Source organism: Apteryx mantelli, chromosome 1 (assembly GCF_036417845.1).
Source record: "Apteryx mantelli isolate bAptMan1 chromosome 1, bAptMan1.hap1, whole genome shotgun sequence".
Classification (NCBI taxonomy): Eukaryota; Metazoa; Chordata; class Aves; order Apterygiformes; family Apterygidae; genus Apteryx; species Apteryx mantelli.
The window spans coordinates 1881131-1903074 of NC_089978.1; the positions used below are offsets into that span (position 1 = coordinate 1881131).

Consider the following 21944-nt stretch of genomic DNA (forward strand, 5'->3'; position numbering starts at 1 on the left):
CCTGATTGGAGGGAGCAAATTCTGTGCCGGAAGCAAAACTGCCAAAAGTCGTAGCCTGCCAAAGGAGCAAACAGCCTGGCTGCTCGAGGCCCTCCAGGCTGGCCCTTACGCAGCTGCGTGCAAGGCAGGTTCCCGTGTAGATACGTGTCATGTGCAGCTTCTTTGCGATGCCTGAAAGGGGCCCGGCCGCTTGGGCAGGTCCCTCTGACAAACGCCCCTAGCCTAGAACACGCCGTCGTCTTTGTATTTGCCGTGTTAGCCGGGTTCCAGCGAGTGGAACTGCCGTCGAGCCTAAGAGCATCCTGCAAGCGAACAGCTGGCAATGTCCATTCGCTCTGGTTTGTACAGTCTTTACTTTTACCGTGTTTAGAAACTTGACTATTTTTGGAAGAGAAAATAAAAGCTGTCTATCGGTTTGCTCTGATTTCAGGGTTACTGCAGTAGCCCTTCCTGCCGCAGCCAGCCGGCCACTGAGCGCAGCAGCCAGCGGCTTTGGGCCTGGTTGGCGCTGCTTTCACGTTGGCTCATTGAAGGTCTTTATGCATGAGGATTATGTAAAGGTTTTTATTAAAAAAAAAATATAAATAAATGATCTAGATTATTTTCCTGTCTTTTTGAAAACAATAAATAAAATGTTTATAGTATTCCCACAGTTTTCTTTGCTTTTTAAAGACTTCTGTTTCATAGAAAACACTTCTCCATCAAGAAGTGTTTTCTTATGCCGTGAGGGGGGGTTGGACACGGGAACAGGTTGCCTGGAGAGGTTGTGGAGCCTCCATCATCCTTGGAGATGCTCCAAACCTGTCTGGCCATGGTCCTGGGCAACCACCTTGAGCTGACCCTGCTTGAGCAGGGGCTTGGACCAGATGATCTCCAGAGGTACCTTTGAACCGGTCACGTGTCCTGGCAGGGGCTCTGCTCCCAGGTACTAGCTCTCTGGCAGAAAATGCTGACAAAACAGCGCTTTCGGGTTTCCTCTTCTCAACCGAGCTGCACCGTTGCCTCTGCGTTGCTGCGGTGCCGTCCTCCTCGCGGGAGGGGAGCTCCGTGTCGCTATAACTGCATGTTAAACATGACACCCGCAGCGATGCCGAGGGCGGCGGGGAAGTCAGGTCACTCCGACTTTGCCTCCCTTTCCATTACTGTAATTGCGTCTCTGCAAACCCACCTGCTGCCCTGGCACTCGCGGCAGGGCCCAAAGGAGCACTTCAGGCTGGGGGATGAATAATTCACCACCTGGAAACAAAACCTGCCTCCAGCCTTAAAACTTATCAGCCCGCTGCCTCGCATCTGCTCTCCGGGATTAGCATAGGAAAGGTGCCAAGGAGGTGTCATGGGAGGCTCCACTTAACCGGCCCTTCTGCACAGCTGGGAGCTGGGGGAAAAGCTTCCCACCTCCCTGCGACCGACCGCGATCTCTCTGCCCCTTGCTGCTGGGTCGGTTCCTGAACCTCTCCAGGATTTGCCCACCAACCAAATGGGAATAATCTTCCTTTCCGCCTCCTTCCTGGAAGCTGAGGCATGGGATGCCCCTTGCTACGCGCATGCTACATCTAGCGCAGAGGGGCTTTAACCTCCCGGGTTTGCACGGTTCTCCGTTGGCTCTTCCCGCTGCCGGCTTGCCCGTCGGCCCCGTGGGCTGTAGGGGCCCGCGTACCCCTGACCGCGACCCGGCTGGTGGGTGACTCTCAGCTGAGGCCTCCCTGACGTCTCACTCCTCCTCCTTCCATCGCAGATGCCTTCACCGAAGCCCCCCGAGCTGCCTGCGCCGGATCCGCTCTTCGGGCCTGCGGGGATTTTAGCCGCGTGCAAGACGCTGCCGAAAGGCGATGCTAGCAAGCGGCGTGAGTTAGAAGATAAAACGTCTCCGCGACAGCGGCGTGGGGGCAGGCAGAGGTGGCTTGAGACAGCAGTTTCCAACGCTCAAAGCTGACGGCAGGGAGCAAAGCGCTGCAAAAAAAAACCCTGCGGGCAGGGAGAAGCGTGCAGCGAGGGCCAAGCGCAGCTCGGCTCCCGCGCGGGCGGCCCCAGGAGTCGCTGTGTCCCCTGCCTGCCCCGGGGCTACAGGGGCCCCGGCCCCAAGCTCCTCCAGCCTGAGAGAGGCAGAGGAAGGTCACGTCCCTCTGCTACCCAGGGGGACCGGGGGTCTCCGCTTCGGTGTCCACCCGCATGTGGCCACCGGCCACCCGGGGCTCCTGCCTGCACCCGGTGTTTCCGCTGCTCCGCGTCGGGAAAGGCCCTTCGGAAAAGCCTTTGGGTAGAGTTGCTCAGCGGCTCGACTCTGCCGGCGCAACTCCCCCACGCATCCGCGCAGCAACAGCCACCGTCCCCGGCCCTGACGTCACCCCGCCGGCCGGAGCCGAGCCCTTAAAGGCAGCACAAAATCCCTCCCCGTCCCGCGGGAGATGCCGCGCGGGGAGGGCTTCGCTGGCGGCCTCCCAGCTCTCGGCGGAGCGTCCCTGCGCCCCGGCACCCCGCGGGCAGCTGAGCCCGGCAATGTCCCCCGCGTCCGGCTCCTGAGTCCCCGCGGGGCGCTGGACCGGGCGAGCGCGCGAGGATGGCGCCCGGCGTCCGGCTGCCCGGCTCGCTGCTGGCGCTGTGCGCGGCGGGCGCCCTCCTGGCCCCAGGTAAGCGCGCGGGAAGGGGCTCCACCGGCGCTGCAATCCCACCGGATTGCGACTCTCCCGGGCCGTGCAAAGCCGCCGGGAAGGCGCTCCGGCTGCAACCGCCAGCGGCCTGCCTCGGGCGGTGAGCGCGTCTTGCGAGACACCGACGAAATGCGATCCCTCATGAAACTTTCAGAGCAGGCACGGGCACGGGGATGGGCACGGGGATGGGGACGGGCAGCTGCCGCTTTTCGGGAAGCCCCAGAGGAGCCAAGCAGCAGCCCCAAGGATGGGGCCGGGGGCCAGCAGGCGCTGGGGGCTTTGCTGCTCCCCAGCCCGGCTCGGTGTCCGTGTCCGTGTCCGTGTCCGTGTCCGTGTCCGTGTCCGTCCAGGCTGCCGAGGAGCCCAAGGGAAATTCGCCTACAAGCTGCTCCGCGACCTCTTCGCCAACTACTCCAGCGCCCTGCGCCCCGTGGAGGACACGGACCGGGCGCTGAACGTCACTCTGCAGATCACCCTCTCCCAGATCATCGACATGGTGAGCGGCCGCCCGACCCGCTCCGAAACCCCGAGCCGGCCGGGTCTGCGCCCCCGCGCTCCGGCCGCTGCTCGGCCGCGCTCCGCTCCGACCCAACGGCCGGTGACGCTCAGCCCGGGGCGATGCCCAGCGCTGACCCGCAGAGCCAGCGCCGTCCCCCCCCAGAGCCTGCTCGGCCCCTTGGGAACCAGCTCAGAGCCCTGGAAACCAGCTCAGATCCCTGGAAACCAGCCCAGAGCCCCCCCAAAACAGCTCAGATCCCCTGAAACCAGCTCAGATCCCTGGAAACCAGCTCAGAGCCCCCGAAACCAGCTCAGATCCCTGGAAACCAGCTCAGATCCCCAGAAACCAGCTCAGACCCCTGAAACAAGCTCAGACTCCTCTAAACCAGTTCAGACCCCCCCCCCTCCAAAATCAGCTCAGAACCTTGGAAACAGCTCAGACCCTGCCGAAAGCAGTTCAGACCCCCCCGAAAGCAGCTCAGGCCCCTTGGAAACTAGTTCAGATCCCCCCAAAGCAGCTCAGACTCCCAGAAACCAGCTCAGATACCCCAAAATCAGCTCAGACACTTCCAACCGGTTCAGATCCCCCCAAAACAGTTCAGACCCCTGGAAACCAGCTTAGACGCCCCAAAACCAGCTTAGACCCCCTGCAACCAGCTCAGATCCCTGGAAACCAGTTCAGACCCATGGAAACCAGCTCAGACCCCTGGAAACCAGTTCAGACCCATGGAAACCAGCTCAGACCCTCTAAACCAGTTCAGACCCCCTCAAAACCAGTTCAGACCCCCTCAAAAGCAGCTCAGACCCCCCAAAACCAGCTCAGACCCTCTAAACCAGTTCAGACCCCCCCCAAAAGCAGCTCAGACCCCCCAAAAGCAGCTCAGACCCTTGCAACCAGCTCAGCCCTCCCCCAGCCCCGCTCACCCCCTTGAAGCCAATGCAGCCCCCCAAAACCCTCCCAAGTCCCTCGTAGCCCTGGCAGAGCCGGCTGGGCCAGCGGCCCCGGAGCAGGGTCCGGCGGCCGGCGCTATATTTGGGTCCGGGGCCGTGCCGCGTCCCCGGCACCCACCGGCTCCTCTGCCCCGGGGCGCCAGGACGAGAGGAACCAGGTGCTCACCGCCTACCTGTGGGTCCGCCAGGCCTGGCTCGACGCCTTCCTCACCTGGGACAAGGACGCCTACGACGGCATCGACAGCATCCGCGTCCCCAGCAGCTACGTCTGGCGGCCGGACATCGTCCTCTACAACAAGTGGGTGGGAAGAGGCGCCGGGGTGGCGGAGCCGGGGTGCCGCCGGCGTCGGGGCGCGGGAAGAGGCGCCGGCGTGGCGGAGCCGTGCCCGGCTCTCCGTGCACGGGCGCTCCCGGCCCACGGCCGTTCTCCTGCTCCGCCAGAGCCGACGACCAGTTGAGCGGCTCCGTGGAGACCAACGTGGTGCTCCGCTCCGACGGGCAGATCATGTGGGACTCGCCGGCCATCACCAAGAGCTCCTGCAAGGTGGACGTCTCCTTCTTCCCCTTCGACGGGCAGCAGTGCCGCCTGACCTTCGGGTCCTGGACCTACAACGGCAACCAGATCGACCTCCACAACCGGCTGGACACGGGCGACCTGACGGACTTTGTGGAGAACGTGGAGTGGGAGGTGCTGGGCATGCCAGCCACGAGGAACGTCATCACCTACGGCTGCTGCTCGGAGCCCTACCCCGACGTCACCTACACGCTGCTCCTCAAGAGACGCGCCTCCTTCTACATCTTCAACCTGCTCCTGCCTTGCATCATGATCTCCTTCCTCGCCCCGCTGGGCTTCTACCTGCCGGCCGACTCGGGCGAGAAGGTCTCGCTGGGCGTGACGGTGCTGCTGGCCCTCACCGTCTTCCAGCTGCTGGTGGCGGAGAGCATGCCGCCGTCGGAGAGCGTGCCGCTGATCGGTGAGCGCCCGCCGGCCCCGTCTCGCCGCCCCGAGGCTGAGCGGGGGGCCCAGGCGCTCGTCCTCGTCCCGGCACGGAGGAGGGCTCGGCCGGGAGGAGGAAGCCGTCCTGCTGGCTGGCTCCTCGTGCTCCATGGAGGGGGGGGTCACGCGTTGGTGGGCACGGGTGGGACCTCCGCGCCCCAGCCGTGCCGCGGCATGACGGCTGACGCTTGCCTTGCAGGGAAGTACTACATCGCCACCATGACCATGATCACGGCCTCCACCGCGCTGACCATCTTCATCATGAACATCCACCACTGCGGCCCGGGCGCCAAGCCCGTGCCCAGGTGGGCCAAGAAGCTCATCCTGCACTACATGGCCCGGGTCTTCTTCGTCTACGAGGTGGGGGAGAACTGCAAGAGCCCCCGGCATCCGCGCACGGTGGACGGCAGGGCCAGCAAGGAGGAGCCGCATGGGATGGGGACGGGTTGGGCAGAGGAGAGCCCCGGCGGGGGGAGCCAGGCGCGGGGCTGCCCCCGGGGCCGGTGCCTGTGCCACCACGATGCCCTGCTGAGGAACGTCGGCTACATCGCCGGCTGCTTCCGCGACCACCGGGCAGCTCAGCGCCGCGCCGGAGAGTGGAAGAAGGTGGCCAAGGTGATGGACCGCTTCTTCATGTGGGTCTTCTTCGTCATGGTCTTCTTCATGAGCGTGCTGATCGTGGGCAAAGCTGTCTGACGGCCCCGGTGCTCCACGGAGCCGCCGGCCCCCACGCCGGGATGCTCTTCCCAATCCCTCGTGTCCAACCGAGGAAGATGCCGGGGCTAAAAACAAACCGAGCGGGGAATAAAGGCTGGCGTGTGTCCCCTGCGCTCTGCTTCCCGCCTCGGTGCCTGCACATCCAGGGGCATCCTCAGGAGCGAGCAGGGGGAGGCTGCCGGCGCACCGGGGCGCTGGATCCAGCTGGGATCCCCCCCGGCACCGGATGGCCGGTGACTGCCGCCACCTTCTCACCTGGCAGCAGCCCGGCGAAACCGTTCAGCCTTCGATCACGTAGCAAACGTCCCCCAGCTGCGGCCTTTCTCGCCAGCCCCACGCGCGTCAGCGCGTCTGTCCGCAACGCTTTGGTGCTAAACCTGTTTCCCAGAACTGGGTGGGTTTGCGCAGCCCCCCCGGAGCCGGAGAGGATGCGGTCAGAGGTGTGAGATGAGGTAGACGGCGTGCTCCCGGCCCTGGTTTTAGCCTGTCTGTCTCGGCCAAGGGAAACTGAGGCACGAGAGTTTTCCTGCTCCGACGAAGCTGGGATGAGCGGACAGGGCTGCGGGTTCGGCCCTGGCCCCGGGGAATCGCATCCCGCAGTGCTCTGGAGCCGGCCACGCTCCCGCTTCTCCAGCACCTCTGCTCCGCAGCCTGGTGCCCAGCCGGGACCAGAGGGCAGTTTCCCACCCCGGACATGCCGAGGGGCCAGGACCGGCGTTGCATCGCTTGGGCTTTGCAGCCCCGTGGTTTTCCCATGCTTTCGGGCGAGCAAGAGGGGGGGTGACACGGGGCCCGGGGAGGGGGGGGACCGCGACGGCCTCGGGTTCCTGTGTGGTCTGCGCTCCTGCAGAGGCGCTTTTAAGCGCTGCGGCGCAGCACAGAGATCTGTCCGCCCCTGTTGCACGTCGGAGGCAGCCGCTGCTTTGGAAAGGGTCCCTGGGGGAGCGCAGGTAGGGCAAAGCTTCAGCTCCGGCGTGGGATGGAGCCGGCGGGGAGCAGAGCTGTGGCTCGGGGCAGCCGTGACCGTGCAACCCAGCAGAAGCGGGTGCATTTGCACGGGCACGTGCATGGATTTTTGCACGCAGATGCGACCCATGGGCAGGTGGGAGCATCTCTGGGAGCCGCTGCTCTGAGAGAGACCCACACGGAGACACGAGGGTGCACGGCACAGGCAGGGAGGCCTTGCCTTCCTCCTCCTCCTCCTCCTCCTCTCTGGCTCATCACCGTCTTCCCTTTCAACAAGCAAGAAAATGACCCTCAGGTGCCTCCTGGTTCTGGCCCTGGCCGTCCTCTCCGAGCAGAGCCTCCGGAGCACCTTCGAGGTAACTGCCTGGTGGAGCTGGGAGAAAATCCAGGGTCAGCGGGTCCCTCCTGGAGCAAACCCCCAGGCACTGGGAATCTTTCCCGGAACAAACCCCTGAGCAGTGGGATCTCTCCTGGAGCAAACCGCTAGGCAGTGGGATATCTCCTGGAGCAAACCCTCAGGCAGCAGGATCTGTCCCAGAGCAAACCCCCATGCATTCAGATCTCTCCTGGAGCATACCCCTGGGCATTCAGATCTCTCCTGGAGCAAATCCCTGGGCAGTGGGGTCTCTCCCGGAGCAAACCCCTGTGTTGCTGGAGCAGAGCCAGCTGGAGCACGCAGCCCACGGGGATCCCGCAAGCCAGGAACGTGACCCTGGCGAGGCTCCGGGGCTGCCCCATGTCGCAGCACGGCACCGGGGGGGGGGGGGGGGGGCTGACCCTGCTGCATTCCTTGGCTCCTGCCCCCTGCTCCCCCCCCCCGGCCTCCCGCTGCCCCCCCAGCATCCCTTCGCCTCCCGCCGGCCCCAGCCCCGCTCGCCTGCTGCCCATGCCCAAACTCTGCCCTTCGGTGCCACCCCCCCCTTTCCTCGGAGAGCCCTGCCAGCAGCAGCCCCCCAGCCCTGCCCCACCGCCCCCTGCCCGGCTCCCCAGGCTCTCTGGCTCGGCCGTCGCGTCCCTCGCGGGCCGGGCATGGCGTCCCGGCACTTCCCGCTGCTTCTCCCGCCAGCGGGCCAAGCCTCCGGTGCTGGACATGGCACGCGACGCCTTCGACGACCAGTACCGTGGCTGCACGGAGGAGATGGAGATACACGCAAAGAAGCTGCTGAGCAAGGAGAAAGCAGCCAACGCCAGGTTTTCCCGGGTGTGGGAAAAAGCGGAAGCCGAGTGGTCGCGGCGGCACAGCAAACTCAGCCTGCCGGCGGGCTTCCGGGCGGAGTACGGCATAGCCGTCCTGGCATACAGTGCTGTCTCCAGGTTTCACAGGGACTTCAACAGAGCGGTGGCACAGGACGGCAGGGACCATCGCTCTTACCTCCGGTGCTTCCAGTACAAAGCCATGCACTATTACCTGACCAGAGCTTTGCAAGTGCTGAGGCAGGATTGCACCAGCACCTACCGGCCGGAGGAGTACCGGGGGGTCTTCCGCCTGCACCTGCATCCCCAGGGGAAGACGGTCAGGTTTGGGAGGTTCACCTCCACCTCCCTGGACAAGCAGGAAGCCATGAAATTCGGGACGGACACCTTCTTCACCATCCACACGTGCTACGGGGTGCCCATCAGCCGCCTGTCCTTCATGCCCCGGGAGCAGGAGGTGCTGATCCCCCCGTACGAGTGCTTCCGAGTGGTCAGCTTTGCCCGGAGCGGGCGCAGCAACGAGTTTGTCCTTCACAGCCAAAACAGCACTTCCAGCCGCTACAACTGCGAGTACGTGAAAGGTAAGTGGCAGCCGGCGCTGCCTCGCGGCTGGTTGCAGCCCCGCGGGCTCCCGGCAAGGCGCTGAACCGGCGGCGGTGGCGGCAGCCTGCGGGATGCCTGGCTGAGAGCCCGTCTTCCTTGCAGCCCTCCGGCACCCTCGCAGAGCGCCGCTCGCCCTGGGATGATGCCGGGATGATGCCAGCGGCTGAGCCAGAGGTTCGGTGTTCTCCCCCCCTGGATGCTTCGCGGCTCGGCGCTCCCGTATCAGGCGTGCTTTGATCCCCTGCTTGGCCCCAGCCAGGGCCGGGGGGCTCCGAGGCTGCCCGGCCTGGCGGCTCCGCAGGAAATCCTGCCCCCCGCTCCTGCCCCAATAAAGCTAACGCAGATGCACGGGCGGGTGCAGTGTTGGTGCCGTCATTTCAAACCCGGCTGCAGCAAGGCCAGCACCGGTGCCCGTGCTGCACCCCGAGAGCGATGCCTGCTCATTCCCATCCCTGCTCATCCCTGGTCCCTGCTCATCCCCCAGTCCCTGCTCATCCCTCCAGTCCCTGCTCATTCCCATCCCTGCTCATCCCCGTCCCAGCTCATCCCTGGTCCCTGCTCATCCTCTCAGTCCCTGCTCATCCCTCCGGTCCCTGCTCATTCCTGGTCCCTGCTCGTCCCCCTAGTCCCTGCTCATCCCCCTTGTTCCGGCTCATCCCCGCAGTCCCTGCTTATCCCTAGTCCCTGCTCATCCCCCGGTCTCTGCTCATCCCTGTCCCCGCTCATCTCCCCGGTCTCTGTTCATGCCTGGTCCCTGCTTATCCCCCCTGGTCCCTGCTCATCCCCCTAGTCCCTGCTCATCCCCCTGGTTCCGGCTCATCCCCCCGGTCTCTCTTCATCCCTAGTCCCTGCTCATCCCCCGGTCTCTGCTCATCCCTGTCCCCGCTCACCCCCCCAGTCCCTGCTCATTCCCCACCGCTGGCCCTGCAGTCCTTTAGTAACACCACTGGCAGCTCTTCTGAGATGAATAATTGGGATTTTGGTTAATCCTGGGGGGGGTGGGGGGGGTGTTGCCACACAGCCCGCTCGGCCGGCACCGGCTGCTCAGAGCGAGGCGACCCCGTGCGTGGATCGCCCCGTGCTGGCACCTTCTCTGTCCGGAGGAAGAAACCCCCCGGGAGGGGATCCGGTCCAGGAAGCAGGGTCCGTCCAAGCGGCAGTTTCGTTCTTGCTCTTCCCCTCCACGATCCAAATACCGGATTCAGCTGTCCGCCGGGCTGTGGGAAGCTCTGCAGGCTTCTTTGCCGGAGGTTCGTCAGCCCTGGCTCAGGACTCCCTCCTCCGTACCTGCGTCTGCGGCTTGGCCCTCCAGCCCCCGGCTGCCTCGAGCACTCAGGCGCAGGGACGCCAGGAAAGAGCCACCACCGCTCCTTGCAACAGCGACCGGAGGGTTTTGCTGGGAAGGAGCCAGCGGACTGTGTCTCTCTGGCGAGCGTCGGTGCCCCAAGGGAGCAGATCACCGAGGCACACAACAGCTGAGGCTGCCGGGCACCTCTGGAGAACATCTAGTCTCCCTGCCCAGTCCCACCCGCTCACATCCCTGCCTTCTGCCCACCAGCACCACCACTGGCTTCGCCTCCTCCTCTGCAGCCCTCCAGACACAACCTCGTGCAAGACCAGAGCTCCTGCCGCAAGACCCCCACACCCTCCCTTCCCTCCCTTCCCCGGCCACGTCTTGCACAAGGGGTCCACTGGCCTCCACGGCAGTGGGCACCAGCTCCCCTGAAAAGGCACCTGCACCCCGCAGCCCTGTCTCCGCCTCCAGACTCCCTCGAAGGTGGGCAGCGTAGCGACGGGACCAATGTCTGGAGAGGAACCTCATGAAGTTCAGCGAAGGCAAGTGCAGGGTCCTGCACCTGGGCAGGAATAACCCCATGCACCAGTGCAGGTTGGGGGTTGACCTGCTGGAAAGCAGCTCTGCCGAGAAGGACCTGGGAGTGCTGGTGGACACCAAGTTAAGCATGAGGCAGCAATGTGGCCTTGTGGCCAAGAAGGCCAATGGTATCCTGGGGTGCATCAGGAAGAGTGTTGCCAGCAGGTGGAGGGAGGTGATCCTCCCCCTCTACTCAGCCCTGCTGAGGCCACACCTGGAGTACTGTGTGCAGTTCTGGGCTCCCCAGTACAAGAGGGATGTGGCACTACTGGAGCAAGTCCAGTGAAGGGCTACAAAGATGATTAGGAGACGGGAACATCTCTCTTATGAGGAAAGGCTGAGAGAGCTGGGCCTGTTTAGCCTGGAGAAGAGAAAGCTGAGAGGAGATCTTATCAATGTGTACAAGTATCTGAAGGGAGGGTGTCGAGAGGATGGAGCCAGACTCTTTTCAGTGGTGCCCAGCGACAGGACGCGAGGCAACGGGCACAAACTGAAACACAGGAAGGTCTGTGTGAATATGAGGAAAAACTTCTTCACTGTGAGGGTGACAGAGCACTGGAGCAGGTTGCCCAGAGAGGTTGTGGAGTCTCCTTCTCTGGAGATATTCAAAACCCACCTGGACGCGATCCTGTGCAAGATGCTGTAGGTGACCCTGCTTGAGCAGGGGGGTTGGACTAGATGATCTCCAGAGGTGCCTTCCAACCTAAAACATGCTGTGATTCTGCAATTCTGTGATTCTGTGATCAGAGGGTCCGCGGCACCCTGCGGCCGGTCGTGCTGCCAGCGCGCCCTTGGCTCCTCGAGCGTCCTGCCGGCTGGTGCTTTCTTGGAGGCAGCAGCCCTGAGTCGGGCATTGCGTCGAGGGTGCCTGCAGCACCCGGCGGGCGCTATCCCAGGCCTCCCGCGCAGGGCCTGGCCAGGCTGCTGCCTCCGCAGCCATGCGGGACCTCTGGGGAAAGGGCCTGACTCTCCATGCCAGCCCTGGCCCTGGCAGCTCCTCAGCTGCACACGGATGCAGAGCAGAGCCTCGCTGCGACCCAGGCGTGCCACGAGAGCCCGCTCGCGGGGGAGCCTGCGGCAGCGCGCGGTGCGCTGGCGCTGGGCGCCGTGTTCGGGGAGACATCGCTGCTGGCATTGCCTGCATGGCCAGGACACAGGGGTCTGGCACCGCCAGGAAAAGGCCACCACCTTCCTATGGGCTTGGCAAAGGTGACGGCTCTCGGGTGTGTTGGGGTTTCTGCCGGCCGCAGCCGCGCGGGGCTTGTTCTGGCAGTGCCGGGAACTGCTGGCGTTTGGGGGACAGCGGTGTCAGCCGAGGCCTGGCGGTGCCATCGCGCCCCAGGGGTGTCGCCGTGGTGTCGCCATCGCATCACAACGCGGGTTCTTTCTGGCGCTGGGGCTGGGGCACCTCCGGGGTCACTTTGCCTGCGAGCGAGCGAGTGAGCGAGTGCGTGAGCGAGCGAGCGAGCGAGCGAGCGAGCGGGTGAAGAGCGCGGCTTTGCGCTGCGACCCAGGAGCGAGGCAGCGGGGTAAGAGCTGCCTCCTCGGCTCTCTGCCCAGGCTCTGCTGCCCTCGCGGCGCTCTGCCCGCCTTTGGCAAGGCCCGTGCAGCGAGCGCACTGCGCCCTTCTTCCTCCAGGGTTGCTCTCGGCGGCCTCGGCCTCTTCTCCCGGTGCAGGTTGACGCCGTCAATCTCGGGGCGCGGAGCATCGTGCGCAGGGTGAGCCCAGGAGCAGAGCAGAGGCTTGGGGCCGGGGAGGCTGGTGCACGGGCACGGGAAGGGAGCTGCTGCGGGGCAGTTTGGGTGCTGCTGCCCTGCCTTGTGCCGGGAGGCTGAGGGTCGCCGTCGGGGCAGCCCTGCTAAGAGCCGCGTGCCGCGTTTCGGCTCGCCCTCTGCAAACAGGACGTGGGCGCAGAGCGCTGTGCCGGCTGCACGCTCGAGGCGCCCTCGCTCCGGCGGCATGGAGCCTCGCGCGAGAGCCGCGTGCGAGCTCGTGGCCCTGAGCCTGCTGCTGCTGCTGTGCCTGCGCGACGTGCCCTCGGCCTGGAACGTCGTCGCGGCGCTGTGCGCGGCGGTGCTCTTCGTGCCGGGCATGAGGAGCCGCTGGCCCAAGGTAGGAGGCAGGCAGAGACGCCTGCTTTTGCCCGCTCTGCCCTCCGGCAGCGCCTGCAGCAAGGGCACCCGCGCTGGCCTGCCCCAGAGCTGCCTCCACCCTCAGCTCTGCCTTCCCAGCGCAGCCCTTCCGCGAGCAGGGGGCACCTGGGCGCAGCTTGCATGCTCACCGCTGACCACCGCTTGCTTGGCCTCTGTAGGGGCCCCGGGGCGACGCTGGCAGCCTGGGCAATGGCAGCGTGCAGGAGCCCGGAGGTGAGCAGCCCCGTGCCAGAGCGCAGCCGCGCTCCGCAGCGCCTCCTGCCCACAAACCCCCTGCTGCCTGCGCCCACCACCCTCTGCCCCGGCTGGGGCTGCGCGCAGGGGCTGCCCTTGCTCACTGCCTCTCTGCCTCCTCCTCCAGCAGCCTCCTTCCTCCCCACGGCAGACGTGCAGGAGCCGGCAGGGAGCTGGCAGGCAGGGTAAGCGGAGCCCTTGCCTGCAGGGGGGCTGCCCCACGGCCACGCGGAGACCCACGGCGAGCACCAGGGCTTCCTGCTGGGGGGCAACACGCAGCCCTGCGCTCCCTCCTCACCTCCTTTCTCCCTCCCAGCCTCGCGAGCAAGGACGCCTCGCCCACTGCACAGCCTCACGAGCCCTGCCTGCAGCACACGCACACCGCTGACCTGCTCGTCCCTGTGGCCCAGCACACGCTGCTGCTGCTGCCCACTGCCCCCACGGCTGCAGGAGACCTGGCACAGCTGGTCAACCCCGCAGCCCCACCGGCAATCCCAACATGCCGGCGTGTGCGCTTCGGGCCCAACCAGACCGTGTTCCTCAGCGAGGAGGACCACAAGCTGCTCGACTGCGTGCCCAAAACCCCACACGTGGACTGGCCAGCGCACGTGGAGCGCAGGTCCATCCTGCTGGGGGCCTGGGCGCCCGTCCCGCTCGCAGGCCAAGGCGCAGCTCGGCGTCTCGCGCCCCCCGCGCAGCCCCGCGGCCCAAGCCGAGCGCGGCCCTCGGCTCCCCCGGCCCTGACGCGCTGGCCCACCGCGCAGCTCTGGCCCCTGCCAGCGCGGCCGCCCTCCCCTCCCGCCGCCCGCGCTGCCGCCGCTGCCGGCTGCAGAGCGCCGCTGGGCTCCCTGCTGTGCCCGGGCTGCACTCGCGGCGCCTTCCGAGCGCTGCGCAAGGCCGTGCGCAGATGTGCCGCCCTCCTCGGGAGGAGGCCGCGAGCGCCCGCGAGGCGCCAGGCGAGGAGCCGCTGCCGCGCGCAATAAGGAAGCTCAACGCCCGGCCACAGGCACCGTTAGAAAGCGCCCTGCTGAGCTCGACGCCCTGCTCCCCTCCCGGCCGCTGCAAATAAAACTCTGTGCACCAGTCAGTGGGCGTCCAGAGCCATCCTTCTTCCCCAACTCAAACATCGGCAGCAAAAGGAAGAGTAGGGAAAATGTGGGCCCGTTGCTGAATGGGGTGGGTGCTGGGGTGACGAAGGATGCAGAGAAGGCAGAGTTACTGAATGCCGCCTTTGCTTCAGTCTTTACTGCTCAGGCCAGCCCTCAGGAACCCCAGACCCTGGAGGCAAGAGAGAAAGTCTGGAGAGAGGAAGACTTTCCCTCGGTTGAGGGCGATGGGGTTAGAGATCATTTAGGCAAACTTGACACCCACAAATCCATGGGCCCCGATGGGATGCACCCACGAGTGCTGAGGGAGCTGGCGCATGTTATTGCTAGGCCACTCTGCCTCATCTTGGCAAGGTCATGGAGAAGAGGAGAGGTGCCTGAAGACTGGAAGAAAGCCAATGTCACCCCAGTCTTCAAAAAGGGCAAGAAGGAGGACCCAGGGAACTACAGGCCAGTCAGCCTCACCTCCATCCCTCGAAAGGTGATGCAGCAGCCCATCGTGGAGGCCATCTGCAAGCATGCGGAGGAAAAGAAGGTGATCAGGAGTAGTCAGCATGGCTTCACCAAGGGGAAATCATGCTGAACCAATCTGATTGATAGCCTTCTGGGATGGAATGGCTGGCTGGGTAGATGAGGGGAGAGCAGTGGATGTTGTCTACCTTGACTTCAGCAAGGCTTTCGACACTGTCTCCCAGAACATCCTCCTCGGGCAGCTCAGGAAGTGTGGGCTAGATGAGTGGAGAGTGAGGTGGCTTGAGAAGTGGCTGAATGGCAGAGCTCAGAGGGTTGTGATCAGCAGCACAGAGTCTAGTTGGAGGCCTGTAGCTAGCGGTGTCCCCCAGGGGTCAGTACTGGGTCCAGTCTTGTTCAACTTCTTCATCAATGACCTGGATGAAGGCACAGAGTGCACCCTCAGCAAGTTTGCTGACGATACAAAACTGGGAGGAGTGGTGGATACGCCTGAGGGCTGTGCTGCCATTCAGAGAGGCCTGGACAGGCTGGAGAGGTGGGCAGAGAGGAACCTCATGAAGTTCAACAAAGGCAAGTGCAGGGTCCTGCACCTGGGGAGGAATAACCCCATGAACCAGGACAGGGTGGGGGTTGACCTGCTGGAAAGCAGCTCTGCGGAGAAGGACCTGGGAGTGCTGGTGGGCACCAAGTTAAGCATGAGGCAGCAATGTGGCCTTGTGGCCAAGAAGGCCAATGGTATCCTGGGGTGCATCAGGAAGAGTGTTGCCAGCAGGTGGAGGGAGGTGATCCTGCCCCTCTACTCAGCCCTGCTGAGGCCACATCTGGAGTAGTGTGTCCAGTTCTGGGCTCCCCAGTGCAAGAGGGATGTGGCACTACTGGAGCAAGTGCAGCAAAGGGCTACAAAGATGATTAGGAGACTGGAGCATCTCTTGAGGAAAGACTGAGAGAGCTGGACCTGTTTAGCCTGGAGAAGAGAAGACTGAGAGGAGATCTTATTAACGTGTACAAGTATCTGAAGGGAGGGTGTCGAGAGGATGGGGCCAGACTCTTCTCAGTGGTGCCCAGCGACAGGACGCGAGGCAATGGGCACAAACCAAAACACACGCAGGTCCTTCTGAACATAAGGAAACAGGTTGCCCAGAGAGTCTGTGGACTCTCCATCCCTGGTGGCTCCCCAGGAAATCCCCCCCCCTTCTGCCCCAATAAAGCTAACGCAGATGCACAGGCGGGTGCAGTGTTGGTGCCGTCATTTCAAACCCGGCTGCAGCAAGGCCAGCACCGGTGCCCGTGCTGCACCCCGAGAGCGATGCCTGCTCATTCCCATCCCTGCTCATCCCCAGTCCCTGCTCATCTCCCGGTCCCTGCTCATCCCCCCTGGTCCCTGCTCATCCCATGGTCCCTGCTCATCCCCATCCTGCCTCATCCCCTCTGGTCCCTGCTCATCCCCCAGTCCCCACTCATCCCCTCTGGTCCCTGCTCATCCCCCGGTCCCCACTGATGCCTGGGAGCCTGCAGGGCACTCAGGGAAGCCGTATGGTGCAGGATGGATGCGGTTCTCACTGCCTGCCAGGGCAGAGGGTGCTGGTGGCCAGGCTGCTGGGCCTGGGAGATTTGGACATTTTTGGCTGCCCTAGGGGCACAGCAGGGCTGGCAAAGACACCCCCCCCCCCGAGCCTGGCTGCGAAGCAGGGCCTGGGCTGCCAGGCTCTTCCGAAAACCTCGCTCCAGCCCGCTCTCCCAAAGAGCCTCCACAGGGAGCCGCAGGAAACCCTCATGGATGCCTCCCCATGCCAGAGGAAGGTTTTTATTACCCTACAATACTTGCCAGGGAAATGCATGCAGCCGAAGCAGCGGAGCCGACCTCGCCCCGTGGCACCCCCAGAGCTGTTCCGGGGGGCCGGGACTGGAGCCGGGGCCGGAGCCGGCCGTCGCCTCCGAGAGCCGCTGCAGGAGCCGCAGGGGCAGAGGTGCCGGCGCGAGGCGGGCGGGCAGGAGCGACCCCGCGCGCGAGGGCTTTCGCAGCTCCTTCCCCAACAGAGCCCATGCTGCGCCGGACACGCATTTTGGGCATTTCCGAGACCTGCTTTTCCACGCAGCCGCAATGCCAGGGGTGCACGGAGAGCGTCAGGGACCTCCTGTCGCCGTCAGGGCCTTGACTGCCAGCAGCAGCCCCCAGAGGCTTGAGGGGGCCGCCAGGCTGCTCCGGCCTGGGGAACGCCAGAAAAAGGGGTGTTAGTCACGGCCCGGAGGGTGCAAAGGGGGAATTCCTGGGGAATGGGGCCGTCAGCGGTTTCCTTACCCACGCTGAACACGCACGGCCGTGTCTTGCATCTTTTCTCTGCTGAAGAAAGCAGCAATGTGCACGGAGCAGCGGTTGCAACGCGCCCCACGCGTCGCCCCAGCGTGGCCGGGTGCTGGAGGGGAGCTGCACCGCGCTGCACCGTGCCGCCCGCTCCCCCGCGTCCACCTCACCTTGCACCAACTCGCAGTTGTAGGAGCTGAAGGAGCCCTGGGAGCGGAGCTCGATGATCGCCCGGCCTCCAGCGCGGGCCACACCGGTGACCTCGAAGCTCTCGGAGGGCGGGATGAGGACTTCGTCCTCCTCGGGGAAGAAGGAGAAGTTCCTGATGACGGCGCCGTAGCACGTCTCCACGGAGAAGAAGGTGTCCCGGCCGAAGCGCCAGGCGCTGGCGTTCCTGAGCGACGAGGAGGCGAAGTGGCCGAAGCGGACGGAGCGGTGCCGCTCGGCGCCGAAGCGGACGCCGCTGACTCCGCGGTAGACCCTGCGGCAGCGCCGGGGCTGGGCGTCCCACAGCGCCTGGAGGCCCGTGGTCAGGAGGAAGTGCAAGGTCTTGAAGTGGAAGTGGTCGAGGTAGTGGCGGCGGGAGAGCCCGGCCTCCCGCACGGCCGCGTTGAACTCGCCGTGCAGCGGCCCCTGCATGGTGTAGGCCAGGATGGCCATCTCCTGCTGCGGCTTGAGGTCCCGCGGCCGGGGACCCGCGTGCCGCCACTCGCCCCACCGGGACACGGCGCTGGCCCAGGCCTCGGCGTAGACCCGGTTGCCGGTCATCTCGGTGCGGTTCAGCTCCGCCAGCTCGGCCTCCATGGTGCCGGCGCAGCCCCGGTAGCGGTCGTCGAAGGAGCTGGGCGCCATGTCCAGCGTCACCTCCTTGACGGGGAAGAGGTCCCGCTTGCGTGGGGCGACGCCGGCCACCAGGGTCACCACCACCACCACCAGCAGCAGCAGCACCGCGGCCGGCGCCGGGCGCTCCATGCGGGGCGCGCGCTCCCGTCGGGAAGAGCCGTGGGGAAGGCCCGGGCTGTGGGGAGTCGAGGGGGCTCCGCGGGGACGGAGGCTCCCGCTTGCTCCGCGCGCCGCAGGAGCTCAGCGCCGGCGAGGCCGGGCAGCGGGAGCAGCCTTCGGCTCGGGGAAGGTGACTAAAGCGCGGGGGGCGGCGGGAGGCGCCTGCGGAGAGAAGCGCAGCGGAGGTCGGCGTCGGTCCCGGTTTTGGGGAGAAAGCCACCTGCGGCGGTTTTGTTTTGGGGGGGGGACGGACTTGCAGCAGGAGCTGGCAAAGAGCAGCCGAGGGGCTGGAAGCCGAGGGGCGGCGATCGATCGCCCTCGCTTGCGCTACTCGCTCGCACCAGCGTCCCCGCAGCTCCCCTCGTCCGCAGCCTCCCCCCCCGGACACCCCCCGAGACGCTACCTGCGCTGCTGCTCCGGCCGCGGCACAGCCCGGCACCTCCGCTCCCGGCTCCCGGCTCGGCGAGCTCCCGGCGCCCCCCGCACATCGCTGGCAGGACACGTGAGAAGCGCCCGGGCTTTCTTTTTATAGCAGCCTCGAGCAGGGCTCGCTCAGCCCCACGTCCGCCCCCCGCACCTGCTCCTTCCCGCTTATTTACACCCCAGCCCCCCCCCCGTGACCGCCCGGAATCGCTCGCGGCGCCGTCCGGCATTGCCAAGCGGGTCGCAGTGACGCCGCTCGGAAAGCCCCTGCACGGAGCTGCCGTCGCTCTGCGGCGCTCGGGTGTCGCGGGGCTGGGAGCCGGCGCTCGCCCGGGCGGCGTTAGACGGAGCGGCTCTGCCCGTGCAGCCCCGCTGCCTCGGCGCACTCGCACCCGGGGGCGTCGGGCCGCTGAGCACGGGCCACGTCGTGACACGCGTGTCAGCGGCGGTCGGAGGTCGGGCTGGTGGCTGGGGGCCCTGGAGGAGGCAGCCCCGGCCCGGAGCCCGCGGGTTTTGAAGGCCGGAGGCAGAAGCGAGCCCCTTCCAGGGGGAATCCTGCACCGGGTGGGGTAGGGACATCCCTGGCGCGGGAAATGGGTCCCGGTGTGGGAAATGTGTCCCAGAGCGGGAAATGGGTCCTGGTGTGGGAAATGGGTCCCGGTGTGGGAAATGTGTCCCAGAGCGGGAAATGGGTCCCGGTGCATGAAATGGGTCCCAGTGCGGGAAATGGTACCAGCATGGGAAATGGGTCCCAGTGTGGGAAATTGGTCCCAGAGTGGGAAATGGGTCCTGGCGCAGGAAATGGGTCCCAGTGTGGGAGATGATCCCAGCATGGGAAATGGGTCCTGGTGCGGGAAATGGGTCCCAGAGTGGGAAATGGGTCCTGGCGCAGGAAATGGGTCCCAGTGTGGGAGATGATCCCAGCATGGGAAATGGGTCCTGGTGCGGGAAATGGGTCCCAGCATGGGAAATGGGTCCTGGTGCGGGAAATGGGTCCCAGCGTGGGAAATGGTCCCAGAGTGGGAAATGGGTCCTGGTACGGAAAATGGGTCCCGGTGTGGGAAACGGGTCCTGGCGTAGGAAATGGGCCCAGCATGGGAAATGGATCCTAGTGTGGGAAATGGGTCCGAGCGTGGGAAATGGGTCCCAGTGTGGGAAATGGGTCCCGGCGTGAGAAATGGGTCCCAGTGTGGGAAATGGGTCCCGGTGTGGGAAACGGGTCCTGGCGTAGGAAATGGGCCCAGCATTGGAAATGGATCCTAGTGTGGGAAATGGGTCCCGGTGTGGGAAATGGGTCCCAGTGTGGGAAATGGTCCTAGCATGGGAAATGGGCCCCAGAGTGGGAAATGGGTCCCAGCATGGGAAATGTGTCCCAGTGTGGGAAATGGGTCCCAGCGTGGGAAATGGTCCCGGCATGGGAAATGGTCCCAGCACAGGAAATGGGCCCCAGAGCGGGAAATGGGTCCCCGTGTGGGAAATGGGCCCCAGCACCTGCCCCAGCCCAGCCCTGCATTTGGGGTTTGGCTGCCCAAAGAGAAAAGTCGCCTCTGGGCTTAATTACAAGGGACCTTCTGGGGGCACGTGGAAAGGGCAAGCCGAGGCGAGGGGGTTCGGAGCCACCCAGGAACGCCGAGGTCACCCCAAAACTCCACATTTCCACCTGCTTTCGGACTACTGGAGTCTTTCTTTTTTCCTGTTTCCTCTTTCTTTTATCTTTCTTAAACAGCTGAAAAATCTGCTTTGGGAATGTCCAGACGGAGCCGTTTCTCACTGCCCGTCCTCCCGCTCGCCCCCTTTCAGCCCAGATGGGGGGAGACCCCCTTACCCAGGGCCCCCCGGGACCAGCCCTTCGGGGACCCCTTCGGCCCATTCTGAGCCACGAAGCCGTCGTTTCCCCATCGTTTTATTTCAAGAAATGGGAACAAGCAAAGCTCTTGCAGCCCAGACAGGCTCCGCGGAGAACACGGCAGCAGTGGCCGCCACAGCGGGGGCAGCACGGCAGCAGTGGCCCCGAAGAGCGTTCGCCAACGCCCAGGCCTGCTGCCGGCCCCCGTCCTCGCTCGGCACGGATCGCCCGGCCACCGCCACCGCCCCGGAGCCGGAAAGCTTCGCTGCGGCATTGGCGTGTGACCCGACGTACGGCATACGGAGACACGCGGCCGTCGGGGCGCGCTGGTGGCCGGGACGTGCCCGGAGCAAAGGAAGGGCGCTCCCTCCTCACCTCCTCGGCGAAGGCGCTCTTGGGACTTCTCGCCTGGAATACTCACTTCCCGCCGTCCCGCCGTGCCAGGCCTTTCCTCAGGGCAGGAATTGCACCCAGCCCTCACCGCACCGACACCGCAGGGCTGCTGCAGAGCCCTGGCACCGCTCGGCTCCGGGGGGATCACAGCTCCGCAGGGAGCACGGGGGAGCCGGGACCGTCACCCAGCCCACCAGGACATGGCCAAAGCCTCGGCATAGACCCGGTTGCCGGTCATCTCGGTGCGGTTCAGCTCCGCCAGCTCGGCCTCCATGGTGCCGGCGCAGCCCCGGTAGCGGTCGTCGAAGGAGCTGGGCGCCATGTCCAGCGTCACCTCCTTGACGGGGAAGAGGTCCCGCTTGCGTGGGGCGACGCCAGCCACCAGGGTCAGCACCACCACCACCAGCAGCACCAGCAGCAGCACCGCGGCCAGCGCCGGGCGCTCCATGCGGGGCGCGCGCTCCCGTCGGGAAGAGCCGTGGGGAAGGCCCGGGCTGTGGGGAGTCGAGGGGGCTCCGCGGGGACGGAGGCTCCCGCTTGCTCCGCGCGCCGCAGGAGCTCAGCGCCGGCGAGGCCGGGCAGCGGGAGCAGCCTTCGGCTCGGGGAAGGTGACTAAAGCGCGGGGGGCGGCGGGAGGCGCCTGCAGAGAGAAGCGCAGCGGAGATCGGCGTCGGTCCCGGTTTTGGGGAGAAAGCCCCTTCCGGTGTTTTTTTTTTGGGGGGGGGACGGACTTGCAGCAGGAGCTGGCAAAGAGCAGCCGAGGGGCTGGAAGCCGAGGGGCGGCGATCGATCGCCCTCGCTTGCGCTACTCGCTCGCACCAGCGTCCCCGCAGCTCCCCTCACCCGCAGCCCCCCCCCGGACACCCCCCGAGACGCTACCTGCGCTGCTGCTCCGGCCGCGGCACAGCCCGGCACCTCCACTCCCGGCTCCCGGCTCGGCGAGCTCCCGGCGCCCCCCGCACATCGCTGGCAGGACACGTGAGAAGCGCCTGGGCTTTCTTTTTATAGCAGCCTCGAGCAGGGCTCGCTCGGCCCCACGTCCGCCCCCCGCACCTGCTCCTTCCCGCTTATTTACACCCCAGCCCCCCCCCGTGACCGCCCGGAATCGCTCGCGGCGCCGTCCGGCATTGCCAAGCGGGTCGCAGTGACGCCGCTCGGAAAGCCCCTGCACGGAGCTGCCGTCGCTCTGCGGCGCTCGGGTGTCGCGGGGCTGGGAGCCGGCGCTCGCCCGGGCGGCGTTAGACGGAGCGGCTCTGCCCGTGCAGCCCCGCTGCCTCGGTGCACTCGCACCCGGGGGCGTCGGGCCGCTGAGCACGGGCCACGTCGTGACACGCGTGTCAGCGGCGGTCGGAGGTCGGGCTGGTGGCTGGGGGCCCTGGAGGAGGCAGCCCCGGCCCGGAGCCCGCGGGGTTTTGAAGGCCGGAGGCAGAAGCAACCCCCTTCCAGGGGGAATCCTGCACCGGGTGGGGTAGGGACATCCCTGGCGCGGGAAATGGTCCCAGCATGGGAAATGGGTCCTGGCGTGGGAAATGGGTCCCGGTGTGGGAAATGGGTCCCGGTGTGGGA

General features: G+C 65.6%; 3 protein-coding genes across 3 annotated transcripts; 2 read left to right on the forward strand and 1 right to left on the reverse strand.

Moving 5' to 3' along the window:
- The first annotated feature begins 2557 nt into the window (after positions 1–2557).
- Positions 2558–5790, forward strand: LOC106494278 (neuronal acetylcholine receptor subunit alpha-10-like). The gene is made up of 5 exons (XM_067304998.1): positions 2558–2627; positions 2999–3144; positions 4241–4395; positions 4539–5071; positions 5294–5790. The coding sequence occupies exons 1-5, from the start codon at positions 2558–2560 to the stop codon at positions 5788–5790; spliced, it is 1401 nt and encodes a 466-aa protein (XP_067161099.1).
- A 1271-nt stretch (positions 5791–7061) lies between these two features.
- LOC136991032 (ecto-ADP-ribosyltransferase 5-like) lies at positions 7062–9255 on the forward strand. Its single transcript, XM_067289510.1, has 3 exons — positions 7062–7133; positions 7844–8552; positions 9239–9255. Exons 1-3 carry the CDS (start codon positions 7062–7064, stop codon positions 9253–9255), a joined length of 798 nt encoding a protein of 265 aa, XP_067145611.1.
- A 7281-nt stretch (positions 9256–16536) lies between these two features.
- Positions 16537–17686, reverse strand: LOC136991033 (erythroblast NAD(P)(+)--arginine ADP-ribosyltransferase-like). The gene is made up of 3 exons (XM_067289511.1): positions 16885–17686; positions 16712–16750; positions 16537–16619 (listed from the first exon to the last, which is right to left on the reverse strand). Exons 1-3 carry the CDS (start codon positions 17684–17686, stop codon positions 16537–16539), a joined length of 924 nt encoding a protein of 307 aa, XP_067145612.1.
- Between the last annotated feature and the right edge of the window lie 4258 nt (positions 17687–21944).

Coding starts and splice junctions, on each gene's coding strand:
- LOC106494278 (XM_067304998.1), top strand. CDS start 2,558: ATGGCGCCCGGCGTCCGGCTGCCCGGCTCGCTGCTGGCGCTGTGCGCG. Junction 2,628..2,998: donor GGGCGCCCTCCTGGCCCCAG/GTAAGCGCGCGG, acceptor GTGTCCGTCCAG/GCTGCCGAGGAGCCCAAGGG. Junction 3,145..4,240: donor TCTCCCAGATCATCGACATG/GTGAGCGGCCGC, acceptor CCGGGGCGCCAG/GACGAGAGGAACCAGGTGCT.
- LOC136991032 (XM_067289510.1), top strand. CDS start 7,062: ATGACCCTCAGGTGCCTCCTGGTTCTGGCCCTGGCCGTCCTCTCCGAG. Junction 7,134..7,843: donor GCCTCCGGAGCACCTTCGAG/GTAACTGCCTGG, acceptor TTCTCCCGCCAG/CGGGCCAAGCCTCCGGTGCT.
- LOC136991033 (XM_067289511.1), bottom strand. CDS start 17,686: ATGGAGCGCCCGGCGCCGGCCGCGGTGCTGCTGCTGCTGGTGGTGGTG. Junction 16,751..16,884: donor CAACTGCGAGTTGGTGCAAG/GTGAGGTGGACG, acceptor TTTCTTCAGCAG/AGAAAAGATGCAAGACACGG. Junction 16,620..16,711: donor GCCGTGCGTGTTCAGCGTGG/GTAAGGAAACCG, acceptor GGCGTTCCCCAG/GCCGGAGCAGCCTGGCGGCC.